Consider the following 18,200-nt stretch of genomic DNA (forward strand, 5'->3'; position numbering starts at 1 on the left):
ACTTCCAACAAAGGACTACAAAATCAAGTTAAGTATCTTGTTGGATCAAAATAACAAAAACAACACATGTTATCACAATCTCCCAACATCACAATTTATTTCCAAGTAAAATTGGAACAAACTATCTATAGGCAGGGCAAAAGAGATGTCCAAGTAACGGAAGAAGCGGTGTAAGCATGGTGGGCACGACTGGTCTCATTGTGAACAACCTTCGTGTTGGTGCAAATATGAGATCAAAGAAATGGAGGAAGCAACAAAAGAGGAATCACACAAGAGAGGTTCAAGCGGGAGAATTGATTTGGGTTTTTTGGAATGTTATGGCGGGTTCAGTGGACCTCCTTGTGAACCACCTCCATGCAGGTGCAAAGATGAGTTAGAGAAACAAAGGGAGTAGGGAAAGAGGTAGGGTCGCGCTAGAGAGGGTTAAAGCAGGAGAATCAATTTGTGTTTTGGAACTTTGCCCCATTTTTCTTTCTTTCTTTCTTTTTTATTTCATTTTTTAATTAAATTAATATTTTATTTTATTAAAATTATTATATAATAAAATAATGTTTTTATAATCCACCTCACGGGTGGTTGATGGAGGTCGAATATTGTTGAGTGGTTTGCGTAACATTTTTCTTCATCTTTTATGTACATGCATCAAAATTCATAAACATTAATGAAAAAATGACAAGGGTTATTAGTCAATGTTTGGAAACTATTGGATTCTAAAATTTATATCAACACAATTCATCCCAATTTCACCCAACACAATTCATCGAATTGCTTCATCCACTTTATCAACACCCATGAACCTACGAAGGGCGACAAATATTGGTTCATTGACAAGTCCCACTCTCGATGACCTTTAGTCAAGCATCTAGTGTTGTTATTGAAAATACTGTAATTTTTCAAGGATGTTGTTGTAGAATTTAATACATATCTTATTTGTTTTTCATAAACTTCATGTTCAATTGCGCCCACACAACCCTCGTAGAACTTATTAGAGTCGTCGACTTTGTCATGATTCTGATTTCAGTTCTTGTTACGAGATCAAGATGGAGTGCAAACACAACACATATGTGGTTACTATTTTCGGTAGGGGGATTGAGATGGAGTAGTTTGGGAGAAGTCATCACAACTGCATCACGATGTTGACAATGGGCACAAATTTATTTTCTGATTTATTTGCATCAATAAGGAGGAGTTTGTGGAACAAAGTTCTTTTTTATTTTCGCAATTTGTGACAATTTCAAATCGACAGAAAATGTATTTTAAACTTTTGATTATAAAACCAAATTTTGGCAGTCAAAAGTCATCACAAATTGCATATCCAATATTCCTTGTTTAGTGTACACTAATGGTATATGGAGAAAGGGACTAAAACATATTTTCTAAATTTGAGGGACTAAAAGATTCTAATTTTAATTTAAAGGACTAAGAAAAACAAACTCCTAACTTAAGGGACCAAAAATATATTTAAGCAAAAAAATATAAGCACTACAATTTTTTTCCCAATATGCTCCACTTAGGGATGATAATGGGTAGAGCAGAGTTTAGGTAGAGTCCTGTAGTACATGTCTCATATCCACGTTTAACAAAAATCCTCGTACTAGTTGGGTACCTATATATCATTACCCCCACTTTATTATGTATAAATTTAATAAATTAATTAAAAAAATTAACCAAAACAATTACATCACATAAATTAAACATGCATTCTTAAATTAAAAAAATACTCGTGTCATAAATATTAAAAATAAACAAACATAAACTTATTTGTCCAAAATCAAATAATAAATAAATAACATTACAAAAGATTCTTAAAGTTAATATTCTAATTGTTTAACAAAAATTCTATATATATCTTTGTTATTGTTGGAGTATTAGTCATAAACTTAAAAGAAAATACATAATTATTTTTTCACAAAAAATTATATATATAATATTACGAGTGAGTAAAAAAAGGAACCAAGAACAAATTTAAAAAAAGCCGACCAAACATTTGATTGAAGGGTGAATAACATAAAAAAAAAAACTAAGAAACAAAGAGCGTGGAATGCTGGTGTGCTATTGAAAACAAAACGAAGTAAAGTGAAATATGCTGTAACACGAATCGAAGAGAGTCGCTGACAAAATAAGCTCGGCTTAAGCTATGTAAAAAGCTCCTCTGACCAACTTTTTAATAAGCTCCTATGCTTAAATCTTTTATTCATTATAAGAAAAAATTGTCACTAATTTAGAGTTCAATCAAAAGTTAAATAAAATTTGATCAAAAATTGTTTTTAACAAAGATTAAATTTAATTATTTTTATAAAATAAGTTACTTAAAATTTAAGAACTTTTGTGTAAATATTTGTTTGGCCCAACTTCTAATTTTAAGGAGAAAAATAAGCTGAAATTAAGTCAGGCTAAAATATCTTTATATTTTATTTTTTATTTCATGTTTTTTCCTTTTTTTTACCACAATATTTATGGCTTTCTCTTTTTATCTTTTCCTTCGTAGTTACAAATTGCAATCCATCTTTCTTAACTTGCATCTCTAATCCACCAAATATGGAATGGACCTTGATATTTTTCCAATCCGGGCAAGGCAATTCACGGTAAAAAAGTCGTTTAAACGGAAAAGGGAACGAATGAATGCAGTAAGTAAAAAAGAACAAACAATGAATGATGGTAATATGAGTTTAACCCATTGGATAGCGCAGTCGTATAAGATTTTTTTTTATTCACATATATTAAATGGTTAATATTTTGTTAATTAGGAAAATTGAATTCACTAACTTTCTCCTTTTTTCTTCCTCTTTTCACCTCAAACTTATCTTACATTAAACACAATGTTAGCCAATGATAATAATGTAATATAAGATTAATTTCTAAATGAATGAATGAAAGGAATATCTTACCCATCAGATTGAAAAACACTTATGATCTGACAGAGGATAAAGAAAGACGAGTTTAAAAGAGACAGGTGGCAGGAGCTATAAAGCTGAGAACCGCAATCCATATTTACCTCCCACATCGCCGCCTTTCTTGCCCAGAGTAAACGAACCCAACCCACAAATCAAAATCAATCTCATTTTTTTTCCAATTTCCAAACTACCCTTCTTCCACACCACATCACAACACACTCAGATTTCAGAATTCTTCAGATTCTCACAAAATTCTCTCCCCACCGCAATGGAGTCCACGCCGGTGAATTGGGAAGCCCTCGACGCTCTGCTCATCGATTTCGCCAAATCGGAAAACCTAATCGAAGACTCCTCCGCGCCGTCGTCGTCGCCGTCCCCGTCCCCGTCCCCGTCGTCGTCTTCGTATCACTCCCGCCTCGTCATCCGCCAGATCAGACGCGCCGTCGAGACCGGCGCCATTGACGCCGCCGTCGCTCTCCTCCGCCTCCACGCCCCCTCCATCCTCACCGACCACAAGATTCTCTTCCGCTTGCACAAACAGGTCCCCCCCCTCTCTCTATCTAATTTTTGTTTTCCTCTTTTTTCCGTCACAAAAAAAAAAAGTCTCACATAGGTTAGGAATTGAATCGAGGGAAAAGGTAATTTAAGTTCATAATTACGAACCAAAGCGGACAATACCTCGGATTCAGTATTAGGTCAGAACAAATTATTGTTCTGATTTTTTTATTGTTTTGTAGAAATTTATTGAGCTTCTGCGGAAGGGGACAGCGGAGGATCGAGACTCTGCTATCGAGTGTCTGAGGACGGCTCTCGCTCCTTGCGCGCTCGATGCTTATCCGGTATCTGAATCGTGAATTCGAATTAGCGCTATTGTTTGTTGTTTCTGTTTTGTTTTGATTTGGTTTTGAAGGTTGGTTTTGTATTTAAGGAAGCGTATGAGGAATTCAAGCATGTTCTGCTCGCGTTTATATATGACAAGGATGATAAGAATTCTCCGGTGGCGAATGAGGTATTGGTTTTAATTCTCTGCTTTTGCTAGCTCTTGGGGCTGTTTTTTGTGGCTAGTTTTGTTGAGAAGATAGTGTGTTGAATGAGATGCTCATTGATGTGTGTTAAGCAAAGCACATTGATTAGCACTTATTGCACTCCATGTTGTGGTGTTCTTTCGCACTCGTAGGGTATAAATTGTTGAGTTACCCATTAAGTATGTTGATTCTACTTATAAATGTTCAATTAAATGCAATTATTTTAGCAGACAAATCCTTCCGCTGATTAACTCTGTAACAGTGAGTTTAATAATTCAATTATACTAAATCAGGACCGTATCTATCATAAAAAAAATATTCAATTTTTTAAGCATGCTATGCTAACCCATTAGAGTCTCTGCCTAGGAAACACAACAATTGAATCAGATTGCATGGAAAAACATGGTTTGCTTTTCATCCCTGTGTTCCATGCTAAGCAGGTCTTAGAATCCTGGGAGGCAACAATGACACGGTTATTGGCTTGCAATGTTAGAGTGGATTTGCAGGTCAAATTTGAATTTAGAATGAGAAAATGAAATAACTATAGAGAAGTTATGAGTGAAGGGGATGGGCATGCTTTATAGTCTTCCGTGTAGTCATTGCAAAGCTGCAGAACCCTTTTGTGACCCATGACTGCAACTCAAGAGGGAGAGACTGTAAGAGAATGACTGTATACAGACCACTCTTTTTTTCGTTTATAGCATAGTGCATTGTAGTGACTGCAACTCAAGAAGTAGAGATTGTGAGATTTTGACTGTCACAACCAAAATAGTGTCCAAATCATGGTAATAACATGCTATAATGATGCAATGCCCATGGGTAGCAACCCCCCTTGGTTTTACCCCTGTGCTGGTGCGGGTGGCATTTTGGGGTAAATGTAAAAAGTATATTCCATCCCCAATTCAAACATCAATTTCCCTCTCTCTGTTTCAAAACATGGCCATTCTATCTGAATTCTGAAACCCAGCTACTCATTATCGCCAAACACCTTCTATTCTCAAGCAGTCTTCTGGGAACTTTGACCCTTTTCCATCAACTACAACATTCTTTTCTGTTTCTGGCAACATTTTGTTTCCTTAACTTTTGATGTTAGTTGCTTGTATATTACTTCTTATTGTTAATTTTGAATGTGTCATAAACTCAGTAATATTCTTTTAAAAAAAAATTGGCCATGTATATGTATATACTAGAATCCTGCCTAGGGTAGCTCTGCTATTCTTAGCCGGTCCCAAGCCCGGATAAAAGGAGAGGGTTGTGTTAGGCTTTCGACAGCCAACGTTAAACTTTGTCGAATCTCTATGACATGGATCAATTACGTAATAATGTGAATGCTAGGTCGTTGCCCGGAAGCAACGCGCTGTATGGCTCGAGTACAGTGTCAAAAGAGCAAGAGCCGCTGCATCGTTGCCCGGATGTAGTGAAAAGTAAGTAAGGGTTCCCACATTTTCGTGAACGGGTGTGGGTAAAGAAGCTAGTTCATGACAGGAGGATTCGCTTTGGTACATGGAATATAGGCACACTTACTGGAAAATCTATGGAAATAGTGGATGTTATGGTGAGGAGGAAGATCAATTTTATGTGCCTACAAGAAACTAAGTGGACAGGTGAAAAAGCGAAAGAATTAGACAACTCGGGATTTAAGCTGTGGTATACGGGAAAAATCAGATCAAGAAATGGGATAGGGATTATTGTGGACAAGGAGTGGAAGAAGGATGTCGTGGATGTAAGAAGAGTAGGAGATCGTATCATAGTCTTAAAATTGGTAGTGGGACAGGACACCTTTAATGTTATTAGTGGGTACGCACCTCAGGTTGGGTTAGCAGAACACTTTAAGGTAAAATTTTGGGAGGATCTAGAAGGGGTACTTCAGGATATACCCCAAGGAGAGAAAGTTTTCCTAGGAGGGGATCTCAATGGACATGTAGGTAGCGTGGCTAGAGGTTTTGAGGGGGTGCATGGGGGTTTTGGCCTAGGGGAGATGAATGGGGAGGGTAAATCCATCTTGGAGTTTTCGGAGGCTTTGGATCTTTCTATAGCCAATACATGGTTTAAGAAAAGAGAGGAACATCTTATCACTTACAAAAGTGGAGGGACATGTTCTCAGATAGATTTCTTCCTTATCAGGAAGTCTGATAGGAAGTATTGCTTGAACTGTAAAGTTATCCCGGGAGAGAGCTTGACTACCCAACATAGAGTTTTGGTTATGGATGTAAGAATTAGAGATAGGGCAAAGAGAAGAAGTCCTCTGGTAGCACCAAGGATCAAATGGTGGCACTTGAAGGGTGAGAAACAAGGAATCTTCCAACAAAAGATATGGGAGGGTTGGTGTGGACAATCACAAGGAAGTGCAAATGATATGTGGAACAAGATGTCCCAAGAGATTATTAAAGTGGCTAAAGAGACGTTGGGTGAATCTAGAGGTTTTGGACCTAGGGGTAAAGAATCGTGGTGGTGGAATGAAAATGTTCAGAGCAAAGTTAGAGTAAAAAAGGAGTGTTTCAAGGAGTGGTCTAGGTGTAGAAATTCTGAAACTTGGGATAAGTATAAGATAGCTAGAAATGAAACCAAGAAGGCGGTGAGTGAGGCAAGAGCCCAAGCTTTTGACGGACTATACCAAGCTCTAGGAACCAGGGACGGAGAAAGATCTATATATAGGCTTGCTAAGGGTAGAGAGAGGAAGACTAGAGATTTGGATCAAGTAAAGTGTGTTAAGGATGAAGAAGGCAAAGTCTTAGTGCATGAAAAAGATATCAAGGAAAGGTGGAAGGCGTATTTCCACAACTTATTTAATGATGGATATGGATATGACTCTAGCAGTCTAGACACAAGAGAAGAGGACCGGAACTATAAGTACTATCGTCGGATTCAGAAACAGGAAGTAAAGGAAGCGTTGAAAAGAATGAGTAATGGTAAGGCGGTGGGGCCAGACAACATACCTATTGAAGTGTGGAAAACTCTTGGAGATAGAGGTCTTGAGTGGCTCACCGAACTCTTTAACGAAATTATGAGGTCAAAACGCATGCCGGAGGAATGGAGGAGAAGCACGTTAGTGCCAATCTATAAGAACAAGGGGGATATACAAAATTGTGTAAATTATAGGGGAGTCAAGCTCATGAGTCATACCATGAAATTATGGGAAAGAGTGATCGAACGGAGATTAAGAAAGGAGACTCAAGTTACTGAGAATCAATTTGGTTTCATGCCGGGAAGGTCGACCATGGAAGCGATTTATTTATTACGGCGGGTGATGGAGCAATATCGCATGGCCCAACAAGACTTGCACTTGATTTTTATTGACTTGGAGAAAGCGTATGATAGAGTGCCTAGAGAGATTTTGTGGAAAGTTCTAGAGAAGAAAGGGGTTAGGGTTGCATATATTCGAGCTATCCAAGATATGTATGATAGGGTATCGACTAGTGTTAGGACACAGGGTGGAGAGTCAGACGATTTTCCCATCACAATTGGTTTACATCAAGGGTCAACCCTTAGCCCCTACCTTTTTACCTTAATTCTGGATGTCCTCACGGAACAAATCCAAGAGATAGCGCCGAGATGCATGTTTTTTGCAGATGACATAGTCCTCCTTGGAGAGTCGAGGGAGGAGTTGAATGAGAGGTTGGAAACTTGGAGACGAGCTCTAGAAACACATGGCTTTCGCCTAAGCAGAAGCAAATCGGAGTATATGGAATGTAAGTTCAACAAAAGAAGGAGGGTTTCTAACTCAGAGGTGAAAATAGGAGACCATATTATCCCTCAAGTCACACGGTTTAAATATCTTGGGTCTGTAATACAGGATGATGGGGAAATTGAAGGGGATGTGAATCATCGCATTCAAGCAGGATGGATGAAATGGAGAAAAGCATCGGGGGTGTTATGTGATGCAAAGGTACCGATCAAGCTAAAGGGAAAGTTTTATCGGACTGCGGTAAGACCGGCGATTTTGTACGGAACAGAATGTTGGGCGGTCAAGAGCCAACATGAGAATAAAGTCGGTGTAGCGGAGATGAGGATGTTGCGGTGGATGTGTGGTAAGACTCGACAGGATAAAATTAGAAATGAAGCTATTAGAGAGAGGGTTGGAGTAGTGCCTATTGTAGAGAAGATGGTGGAAAATAGACTTAGGTGGTTTGGGCATGTAGAGAGAAGACCGGTAGACTCTGTAGTGAGGAGAGTAGACCAGATGGAGAGAAGACAAATAATTCGAGGCAGAGGAAGACCCAAAAAGACTATAAGAGAGGTTATAAAAAAGAATCTCGAAATTAATGGTTTGGATAGAAGTATGGTACTTGATAGAACATTATGGCGGAAGTTGATCCATGTAGCCGACCCCACCTAGTGGGATAAGGCGTTGTTGTTGTTGTTGTTGTATATGTATATACTAGAAACTATATTTTACAATTGTGAGTTATTCATGTTTTGGTTTTTGACAAGTTTTATGTTGACTGCTGAGGCCATAACACAACACTTCTCCTTTATCCGTGCTTGGGTTCGGCTATAGACCATAGACGGAGTTAATAGAAATTATACAATATGTACATAAAAGTTTAGAATAGCTGCCATTAGTCTATCAAGTTTTTGTGGTTGGCCGCTACACACCACTATATGAGATTTATAACTATGGTTCCTAGGTGAATAAGTATGACATGGGTCTTACAGCAGAGAAGCCAAGTATCATCAAATGCTGCGCAGAGAAGCAAAATATTGAATTTCTTTTATTTTTTTCTCTTTATTTAGCATATTTGTGAAAAATAACTTAATCAAGGGTCTGTCTAGATTTAGTATAGAATATTGATGGACAATTAAGATTAACTGTGATAGTGCATTAATGGTGTATCGATGTAAGAATCTAAAATGGCTACTTGATGAAAGAATCTATGGGACATTAGTTAAAGTTTAGGGATTAATTGGCACAACTTTAGACTTGAGAGTTGAGACAAATGGTCTAGAGTTTAACGAGGCTTAGTGCAATTTTCCCTTCATATAGATAGTAAAATTTAATTCAAGAGAAATTAAAATGTTGCATACAAAAGGTATAGGTTTAATTACTTCTATTACTTCTTAAATTGTAATTCTATTTTTAATTCATTCTTGTGTAAAAATACCAAATTATTAAACTTACGAAATACTTTTAAGGAGAGATTTGATAAAGGGAAAGAAAATAATCAAGCTATATACCATACTAAACAAGTTGAACTCAAGCTTCATTTAAGCAAGTCATACACAAGCTTTAACTTTGACTCTATTAAACGAATGAGCCAAGCTTGAGTAGTGTGTTAATTTTTCACAAGCCACGCTTGAGCTTTAAGGAAACAACTTGGTTCAACTTGTTTTACACCCTTATTCAACACCCTTTGTTCAAAAAATAAATATATGGACCTTACTTTTTGTACTGTTCCCACACCATTTTTCTTTGTAAATACCAAGGTGCAATATTCCAAAAATAGGGTGTTATATGTAATAGGAATTTACCTTGGGGGATGTCAATACCCTATTTTTTCAAAAAAAATAATGAATTATGTGCTCCACCCCAGACATGGTATCTGGTTGCGGCTTTTGCAAGTAAATAAATGTTGCAATGGTTTTCTATGGAAAGTTTACACAATTAAGAATGCAAAATGTTCTTTCAGTAGTGTTGTTGTGCATGGACCATAGGTTAATAGTATAAATTGTCATGCCTGGAATAAATCCTTAAGCTTTTCTAATGTGTAAACATGAGCACATGTTAAGAAGCTGTAAATATACTACATTAAATAAATGTTTCTAATTACTTAAAAAATAACATAGAATGACTTTATGTTTTTTATATATTAGATGCTTTATTTTTCAATAGAAGACTTTGTAATTTTGTCTTCTTAAGATGTGCCCTTGGACACACTTTAGAAAAACCATTAATCATTTATCTATTTTGTATGATGGTTAGTAGATGCCTGACTTTTGTGGTAATGTATGTTATGTTATGTCCTTAACTTACTGTTAATGGCAGAAAGTAGAAACACTTGTTGGATGGTTTTTATTTGATTTTTAGGGCACCCTTATATGTGTCAGAGAGGCATCTTCACCTGGCAGCATCTTGCCAACTGTTTTCTAAGGATATGTCCATGCTCTTACAAAAACTCATTTCTTTCTTGGGAAAATAATATTATAGAAGACAGAACATGTTATCTCCCATTAGTTTTTTATTTTTAAAAGTTTTTCAGATGGACTGATTTTCATTTGATAATAATGATGGAAATTGAGGGCGAGTCCTGGTGCAGCGGTAAAGTTGTGCCTTGGTGACTTGTTGGTCATGGGTTCGAATCCGGAAACAGCCTCTTTGCATATGCAAGGGTAAGGCTGCGTACAATATCCCTCCCCCATACCTTCGCATAGCGAAGAGCCTCTGGGCAATGGGGTACGAAGTTTTTTTTTTTTTAATAATGATGGAAATTGTATTGACCCTTTTTGAATTCTGTTAGTGAGGTTTGTGTTTGATGTTATACTTTTGTTTGTATTTTTCTATGAATAGGAATTTGTTAAGCTCATGATCATGCTTGCTTAATGCTTATTTTATGCAGTGGTCAGAACACAGGAGGCTTGACTTAGCCGGATTTATGTCCTCTATGTTAAGGGCTCATTTAAATGCCTATGACCCAATTTTTTCAATGGCTCTGAGATATTTAATAAGGTTATCTATCAGCTTCTTCTCATAAAGTTTATAGTAATTGGTCAAACTAGGCTGTTTTTATTGCGATGCATTTTGCAGTTTATTGGAATTCTTTTGCCAAATTTGACATTTTATTGTACTTTTGTATTTCCTGTCTTTTTACAGCATACACAGGGTATATTGTTTACGTCAAGGTATTACATCACCCATCTCTGATCTGACTGAAAGATTGCTCCTTGAAGAGCGTGACCCTCCTGCAACACCACAAGACATTTTATATGAAGTACCACCTTTTGATGAGGTGAGATATCTATGCCGACAATTTTAGAAATCCTTGTGAAGTTGTTAGAGACTGGATCAGTTAAATGAAAGAAAATGGTATGTACGGTGTATATTATCACTCAAGTTATCATGATACGATATCAGTGCCATATGAGCACCAGTACATGGTTTTACTGGGGAAATGTCTTAAGTTAAAAAATATGGAAAAGCTGTAGTCATTCAAAAGGCCTTGATCTTGTACTCTGAATCTCTTCCTCAGATTTTTTCTTACCCTGCTCTCTCTCTTTTTCTTACCTTGTTCTGTCTTGTCTCCTCTCTTATTTCATTTCCTTTACCCAATTTTGCACTTGATCCACACTTCCGCCTGCCACATAATCAGGTATTATGAAACCAACAGCGTACTGATCCCACACCTTTCAGAAATGCTCTTGTGGGTCTTAATCCTCTGCTATTATTCCTTCTCCACTGTTGTATATCTTATGGAAGGATGTCTTATCAGAAGTCAAGTGCATGTTAATGGTGAATGTTATATTCTTTGAGAAGAAATTGATGAATCTGCCTTCACATATTTGTATAAATGGCACATCTTCCCCCATTTTCTATTTGTATTTGTACATGCATCACTTTTCAGCTGAAGCTATATGTTTTAATCTGCAATCCAGGTTGACATACAGGCTCTTGCACATGCTGTAGAGCTTACAAGACAAGGGGCAATTGATAGCTTGAGATTCACTAAGGGTGATGTGTTCCTGGCATTTCAGGTTACATATAATTTACAAAATTCATCTGCTTTTGCTTCAATTTAAATATTAGCAATGAATTGCTCCTGTTACATATAAATTACTTTTAGGATTAATTTTTTAAAATATAATCCGGTCTAGTGTAGATTACCTTTTTTTATATAATAAAAGACTTTAAAATCTCAATTTCTAGCTTATTATCTCTTTTTTATGCTGGGCTTATATCTTTTAATTCTACTTTGAGTATTCCTTTCTTCAGGTTAATATATTTTCTTGCACTATTACCCATAAAAACAATCCACTATTGACTTACTAATACTATTACATAACATATGCAACTAACAGAGACATATTAAAGCACATATTCATGATGGATAACTAAACTCTTGGAGCTTTAGATGCATGAGTTCTGCTAAAATATGTTATAATAGAATAATATTAAAATTTATAATAAGTATTCCATTTTTTTATAAAATTCTATTATTAAAATTACTATATATTAAATTATATGATGAATATTCTGCTATTAAATTTATTATATATTAATTAAATATTTGTATTTGAAATTTTATAACAGATTTTACTGTTTTATAATAGATTTTATGATAAAAAGGTATCTAACAGTCATTGAAATAAAAAAAAAAATTATGACATCTATTAATTATTTTTAATTTGATACTATACAAACATTAATTGTTAAAAGTTAAACCACATATTCTCAAAACAAAAAAAAGTCAAAACACGGTGCAACTGAAAACGAAAGCAGTTAAAGTTAAAAAAAAAAGTTGTCATTTAGGATTAGGGTTGTGAATGGCCATCTCTCTTCTCTGACCCAAGATGCAAGCGCAGCCATGAATGGAAGTTAGAGGAGGCAATGAAGTTAGAGGGTTGTGAATTGTATCGTATCACAAACAGCCGATACTAACTACCGTGGGTCTAACTTCTGCTCCGCCGATGGCTGTGCACTTGCATCTAGCGGGTCAGAGAAAAGAAATGACCCGATTCACAACCCTAATGGACCTAACCCTGAACGACAGTGTATTGTAGTTTTTTTTCTTTCTTACTTCAGCAACTTTTGTGTTTTAGTTGCAAGACAGACCATGTTTTGACTACTTACTTTGGACCGTCAGTTTTAAACTTTAACTATTGACTTTGGACCGTCAGCAACTTTGGCCTAACCTTTAACAGGTATTAAATAAAAAATATTTTAATTACCAAAAAAATTAAAAATATTTAATTGATATGATAATTGCTTTTATTTCAATTACTGTTTAATATCTTTTTATTATAAAATCTATTATAAAACATAATGAAATCTATTATAGTTTTTCAAATACAAATATTTTAAATAAATTTAATAGCAGAATATTTATTATAAATTGTAATATATAATAATTTTAATAACTGAATATTTATTATAAATTTTAATATTACATCATAACAAATTTTAGCTAAACTCATTCATATCATACTTTTAGATATTATTTTAGTTATTGATTATGAATAATGCTTTAATATGTCTTTGTTAGTTTGCATATGCTATGTTTTATTATTGATTGTGAATCTTACAATTCACAATGCAATTCAATTCGTGATTCGGAAAATGGGCCTTCCAATTCAAGATTTGTATCCCGATTCAACTTCCTTGATTTCATTTTCTTTCATTATTAACTTTTGGTGACTTTCAAAAAATAAAATTATTAACTTTTGGATGCATTGATGACCTTTAATTTTTTTAACCAATGTTACCTTCATAGCTTTATTGTTGTATTCTTTTTGTTGCAGAATGAGTTATGCCGGATGAGGTTGGATGCTCCCCTTCTCGATCAGCTTGTTAGAGAGTATTGTGTTTACAGAGGCATTGTTGACTCTGGTATAACATCTCTGCTGAATCCTTGCTCTTTGTGTGTGTGATATGTGTATACTTCCATGCTACTTTTATTTTTCATGGCATTTTCTCACATCATTAATCTTCATTGGATTTTTAGTATCACCAAAAATTTTAAATTCAAATTTAAAGTTGATTGTTTTATCTATATGCATTGTAATCTAATAATATGGGTGTTGTGCAGTATAGAGTTCTATTCCAAGTTACAACATATCATTATACTATTTTGATTGTTTCTTGTCAATTTATGATGAACTTAGCATCTGGGAAGCAACCTATTCCAGAAACTGTGAAATTCAACCCACAAGACCCTGGGTATTGCTCATCAAGGGATTGTTCTCTTGAGCTAGACTGTAATGCCAGCAAGCATTCTGATGGTGAAACTTCTGTTACCAATGCTCAGATGGATGGTTCCCCTGAAAATAACACTGATGTGACAAGCATGAGACGAATTGATTTTGAAGTACGATATGCTTCTGAACTCGCAAGCATTCATGAAGACTGTAGTACCAGTGGATCACAGCAACATGAAGATGCAAGTGTTTTGCAGCGAAGCAGATTGCCTGGGAATGGAGAAAGGAGCAAGCGCAAGCGGTGGAGAGGACGATATGATGACAATAGTTACATGCCCAATGCTTCTTTGGAAGAGAACAGCAAGCAAGAGCATAGCATTAGTACTATTGTTTCAACTATATCAAAGGAGAAACAGGTATCTGTTTGACAATTTTGATGGTAATCTGTCAAGGAGATTAATTATTGACAGAATATTGTTTTGCAGGGCTCTGAAAAGCTTTCTGTACATGATATTAGTAATGTGGAAGATAGATATGAGATTCTGTTGGGAATGAAGGAATTAGCTAGCAAAGGAATGGCTGCTGAAGCGGTTGAGGAGGTCAATGCAATTGATCCTAATTTCTTTGCCCAGAACTCAGTTTTGCTCTTCCAACTCAAGCAGGCAAGTGGCTTCTATTTATTAAGTTTATAGGAGAGTGCCAGGGAATGTCATAGGGCTCTGCATAATTGTGTTGGGAATGTTATCTTTTAATGAGGATTCCTGGTCCTGTCTATAGGTTGAATTCCTCAAGTTGGTCAGCTCTGGCGATTATAATACTGCTTTAAAGGTTGCTTGCACCCATTTGGGTCCTTTAGCTGCTTGTGATCCTGCTTTATTAAAGCCGTTGAAGGAAACTCTTTTGGCTTTACTACGACCTAATGAAGATGCTCTTGGAAATGCATTACCTCTACATGCTCTAGCTGCTTCTCTCCAGGTGTTGTGCATTTTAGCCAATCTAATATATCATCAATTAATGCCATTTCTTCGTATTTTGTTGATAATGGGATTTTCTTGTTCATGTTGCTTGTCTTGAAATGGAATTTTCTTGTTCATGGTTCTTTATAGTGTGATATTTCATGTGTTAATGTGGTTTCATGTATTATTCTGCATCTGAAAGCTTTTCCATTGCTATCTACGGTGAAGGATTTTGTTCTATTATTTTCTAATTTCTTTAATACCATATGAATGTTTTTACTTCGTTATCTTTTTTTGAATGTGAAATGCTGTTTTATACTGAATAGGTTGCAGTTGGTCGAAGGCTTGGTGTTGAAGAACCTCAGCTCATGAAAATAATGCGAGCCACTCTTTATACTCATAATGAGTGGTTTAAACTTCAAATGTGCAAAGATCGTTTTGAAGGTCTTTTGAGGCTTGATTCCTTGAAAGAAGCCAACACTCCCTTCCTTGCACCAGTCTCTACATCCAAGTCGTATGCTGATAGCTGCACAAATGGATCTTCTCAGGCTACAGTATCTTCAGGCACCAGGATGTCAGAAGATGGTAGCAGTCCAACTCAAGCATCTTCAAGGGATGTCATCTGTGACGAAGGTGCAATACTTAAAGTAATGGTAAGTTATGGATTCTTTCCATTAATTTTTTATGCAAAATAAAAATTAAAAATTCAGTTATTGTGCCACGATGCTCTGACCTCTGAAGCTTTCCATGCGTTTTGATATCTCCCATTCGTTTCTTGTTCGGCTACTTGTAATGAAAAATTTTCATTAAATATATTTCAAAAATTGTGGTTTCACTGTCATAATTTTTTAATGTAAATTTGCGTTTGTCATCAAAGCAATTCATCGGTGAATTTCTTTTGCAACTTCAAAGGCATTAATATTCAATATCTCTACCATTGTCTCAATGGGTGTCTGCACTGATTTTTTTTCCCTTCCTTTTTCTTAGTATTCTGTCCGATTTTATTTCAGTTTGTTTGACCCCATTCATGGATATGCCATCAAATATTATTTCTTTTACAAGGTAGTAAAAACAAATGCATTCAGTTTGTTTGAATCTTTCAGTTTTTCTTGTAAGTTAACTTGGGTGTCTACCTGTACATTAACTCTATAATAAGTATTTTTTCTCTTATGGCTACTAAATAATATTGATGTCTTGAATATTGTTTGATGTTGTTTAGCTTTGAAACTCATTCTACACTCCTCCATACAACTCATTTGGCATAATAGGGTTTCTTCTAATGATTTGAGTTTTTGTGGAATGCAGGAGTTTTTGGCTTTGCCTAGGGCTGATGCCATACATCTGCTTGCACAATACAACGGAAATGCAGAGACAGTCATTCAGCAGATATTTCCCTAGGCGTTGTGCAGGAAAATCGGGTTTGTTATTTATAAGAAAGGCCAAATTATTTTTTTAAATATTATTTGATTCAAATTTGTGAATTTTTTTTATACCCCTTGTACATATAGCTGCAAAGAGGGAAGTCACTGCAACGTTTGGAATCCGGATTGACGGAAATACTCTGTACAGAATCTCTTGATTATTGCCTCTCAGTTTTAATATGAGATAAGTTGTAATTAATAAAATAATTATTGGCGTAATTCAAGGGGATTCAGGAGAAGATATTGGTACTTGCGTATACTTTTTATTAGGGCTGCTAAAAAAACCAAACTGAATTAAGGAGATGAATTCTATTAGGATTTTAAAAGATTTTTATATATTAAAAAAGTCTTCTGGGATTTAATCAAAACTTTTAATTGATGAAAATAATTCTTTAATTAAAATTATCATGATTTTTTAAGAAGTAAAATAAATTACGTTGATATTTAAAATTATGCAAATGGTAATGAATGATTGTAAAATTCTTAAAGTATAATTTTTTTCTTTTTTTTCTGAGTTTAATAATTATGCATTACGCTTCATCTAATTACAAAAGACTGTCGATATATTTTTAAAGTAATTATCATAAAAATTAGCATGTATATATAATGAGATGAGTTGTAATTTGATGATGATATAAAATATTTTTAGAATGAATTTGTGCATAATTTTTTTCTCTTTTTAAAATGAATTTGTGTCCAATTGAATTGAACTGCACTAAAAAGAATTGAACTGTTTTGAATTAAAAACTGAACAGAGATTGTCTTTAGTTTAGTTTTAAAAAATTGAATTGTTCCTATATCGAAGTGTATAAACTAAATTGAAGTGTAACTTTGTGAGATTGAAAAATATGTTTCGAAATAAGATGTGTATTCAATTCAGATAGTTTGAAGCAATACGGTCTGAATTATGCAGTTCATTTTGGTTCGCTTGTTTTTACAGCAATACAACGGTAGTTTGGTTCAATTTATCAATTTTGTTCATCCCTACTTTTATTTTTTATTTTTTATCGATCCCTACTTTTTAAATGAGTTGTTCTATTCACGTATTATTCGTGAAGGTGGTACTGTTTTGTGCTTTTGTTGTGTAATTAAAGAGTTAATAAAATGCTAGAGATTGACGGCTGTTTAATTTCTTTCTCATTTTCTTTTAGTTTTAAAAGCTTTTCTGAAGTAGTTTTATATTATTTTAACAATCAAATTTTTATATAAAAATAGTTAAGTTTTATATAACTTCAAAATAAGTATTTTAAAAAATTAAAAATAGAACAGGCGAGAGATAATTTTTTTTCATTCTTATTGTGATTCTTGCTTAACGGTAAGTTTTGGTCAAACTAGAATATAAGTTACCAAAGTTCCTTACAAAACAGACTCGATGTTTTATGTGGTGAGGTTGATGAGCTTACAAAACCTTTTGAAAATTTATTTTAAATGCTTCCTTGCTTATCTTCTCATAGGTTCACTCCTTGTCATGTTTATATTCGTTAGGTCCTAAATATTTTGATTTGACTGTTTTTTAGAATAAATTTTGTCTTAAAAAATACTTATTAGTTAATGTGTATAGGATTTATACTCTGTTGGGTAGAAAAGAAGGAAATGAAATGAGCGAAAGTAATAGGTTTTTTGGTGAGAAAAGAAAAAAAAATAGAGTAAAAATAAAAGTTGTTCGGATGAAAAGAAACATAAGAGAGAAAAGTACAAATAAATTTGGTAGGGTGTTTGGTTTGAAAGAAAAATATATGAAAATAAATCAGATTATTAATAAAATGTAGTTTTATCCATACATTCATAATATAAAATTTTGTTTTCTTCTTCATATCTCCACACATTGACTAACTGAAATGTATAATTGATTATGTTAGAAAAAAAATATTATGATTGTATAATAAATTTTTACTTTTAACTAAATTGATTGGTTTGGCACAAACCCCATAATCAATTTTGGCCTCCAAGATAGTTCATTTGATTTTATCACCGCAACATACAAAATTGATCACAGGTTGTGCAAAATTGATTTGCTCATCAGGTACACGACACACAAAAACTCAATGACAGGATTGA

General features: G+C 34.6%; 1 protein-coding gene across 2 annotated transcripts; it reads left to right on the forward strand.

The window, feature by feature from the left end:
* Positions 1–2,955: 2,955 nt before the first annotated feature.
* Positions 2,956–16,381, forward strand: LOC114393973. Of its 2 annotated transcripts, XM_028355503.1 has the most exons (13): positions 2,956–3,435; positions 3,632–3,733; positions 3,823–3,903; positions 10,474–10,583; positions 10,728–10,863; positions 11,507–11,605; positions 13,370–13,457; positions 13,733–14,181; positions 14,251–14,427; positions 14,543–14,740; positions 15,048–15,374; positions 16,027–16,139; positions 16,230–16,381. In XM_028355503.1, the coding sequence occupies exons 1-12, from the start codon at positions 3,163–3,165 to the stop codon at positions 16,117–16,119; spliced, it is 2,133 nt and encodes a 710-aa protein (XP_028211304.1). In that variant the 5' UTR covers positions 2,956–3,162; the 3' UTR covers positions 16,120–16,139; positions 16,230–16,381. The 2 variants fall into 2 exon arrangements, with proteins under 2 accessions (XP_028211304.1, XP_028211303.1); XM_028355502.1 differs by having other exon boundaries at positions 2,957–3,435; positions 16,027–16,381.
* The last annotated feature ends 1,819 nt before the right edge of the window (positions 16,382–18,200 follow it).

Source organism: Glycine soja, chromosome 17, assembly GCF_004193775.1.
Source record: "Glycine soja cultivar W05 chromosome 17, ASM419377v2, whole genome shotgun sequence".
NCBI lineage: Eukaryota > Viridiplantae > Streptophyta > Magnoliopsida > Fabales > Fabaceae > Glycine > Glycine soja.

What these genes read in the sequence shown, in the direction of transcription:
- LOC114393973 (XM_028355503.1), top strand. Translation starts at nt 3,163, where the DNA reads ATGGAGTCCACGCCGGTGAATTGGGAAGCCCTCGACGCTCTGCTCATC. An exon ending in TCTTCCGCTTGCACAAACAG is followed by an intron (nt 3,436 to 3,631) that starts GTCCCCCCCCTC and finishes ATTGTTTTGTAG; the next exon opens with AAATTTATTGAGCTTCTGCG. An exon ending in AAGTACCACCTTTTGATGAG is followed by an intron (nt 10,864 to 11,506) that starts GTGAGATATCTA and finishes TCTGCAATCCAG; the next exon opens with GTTGACATACAGGCTCTTGC.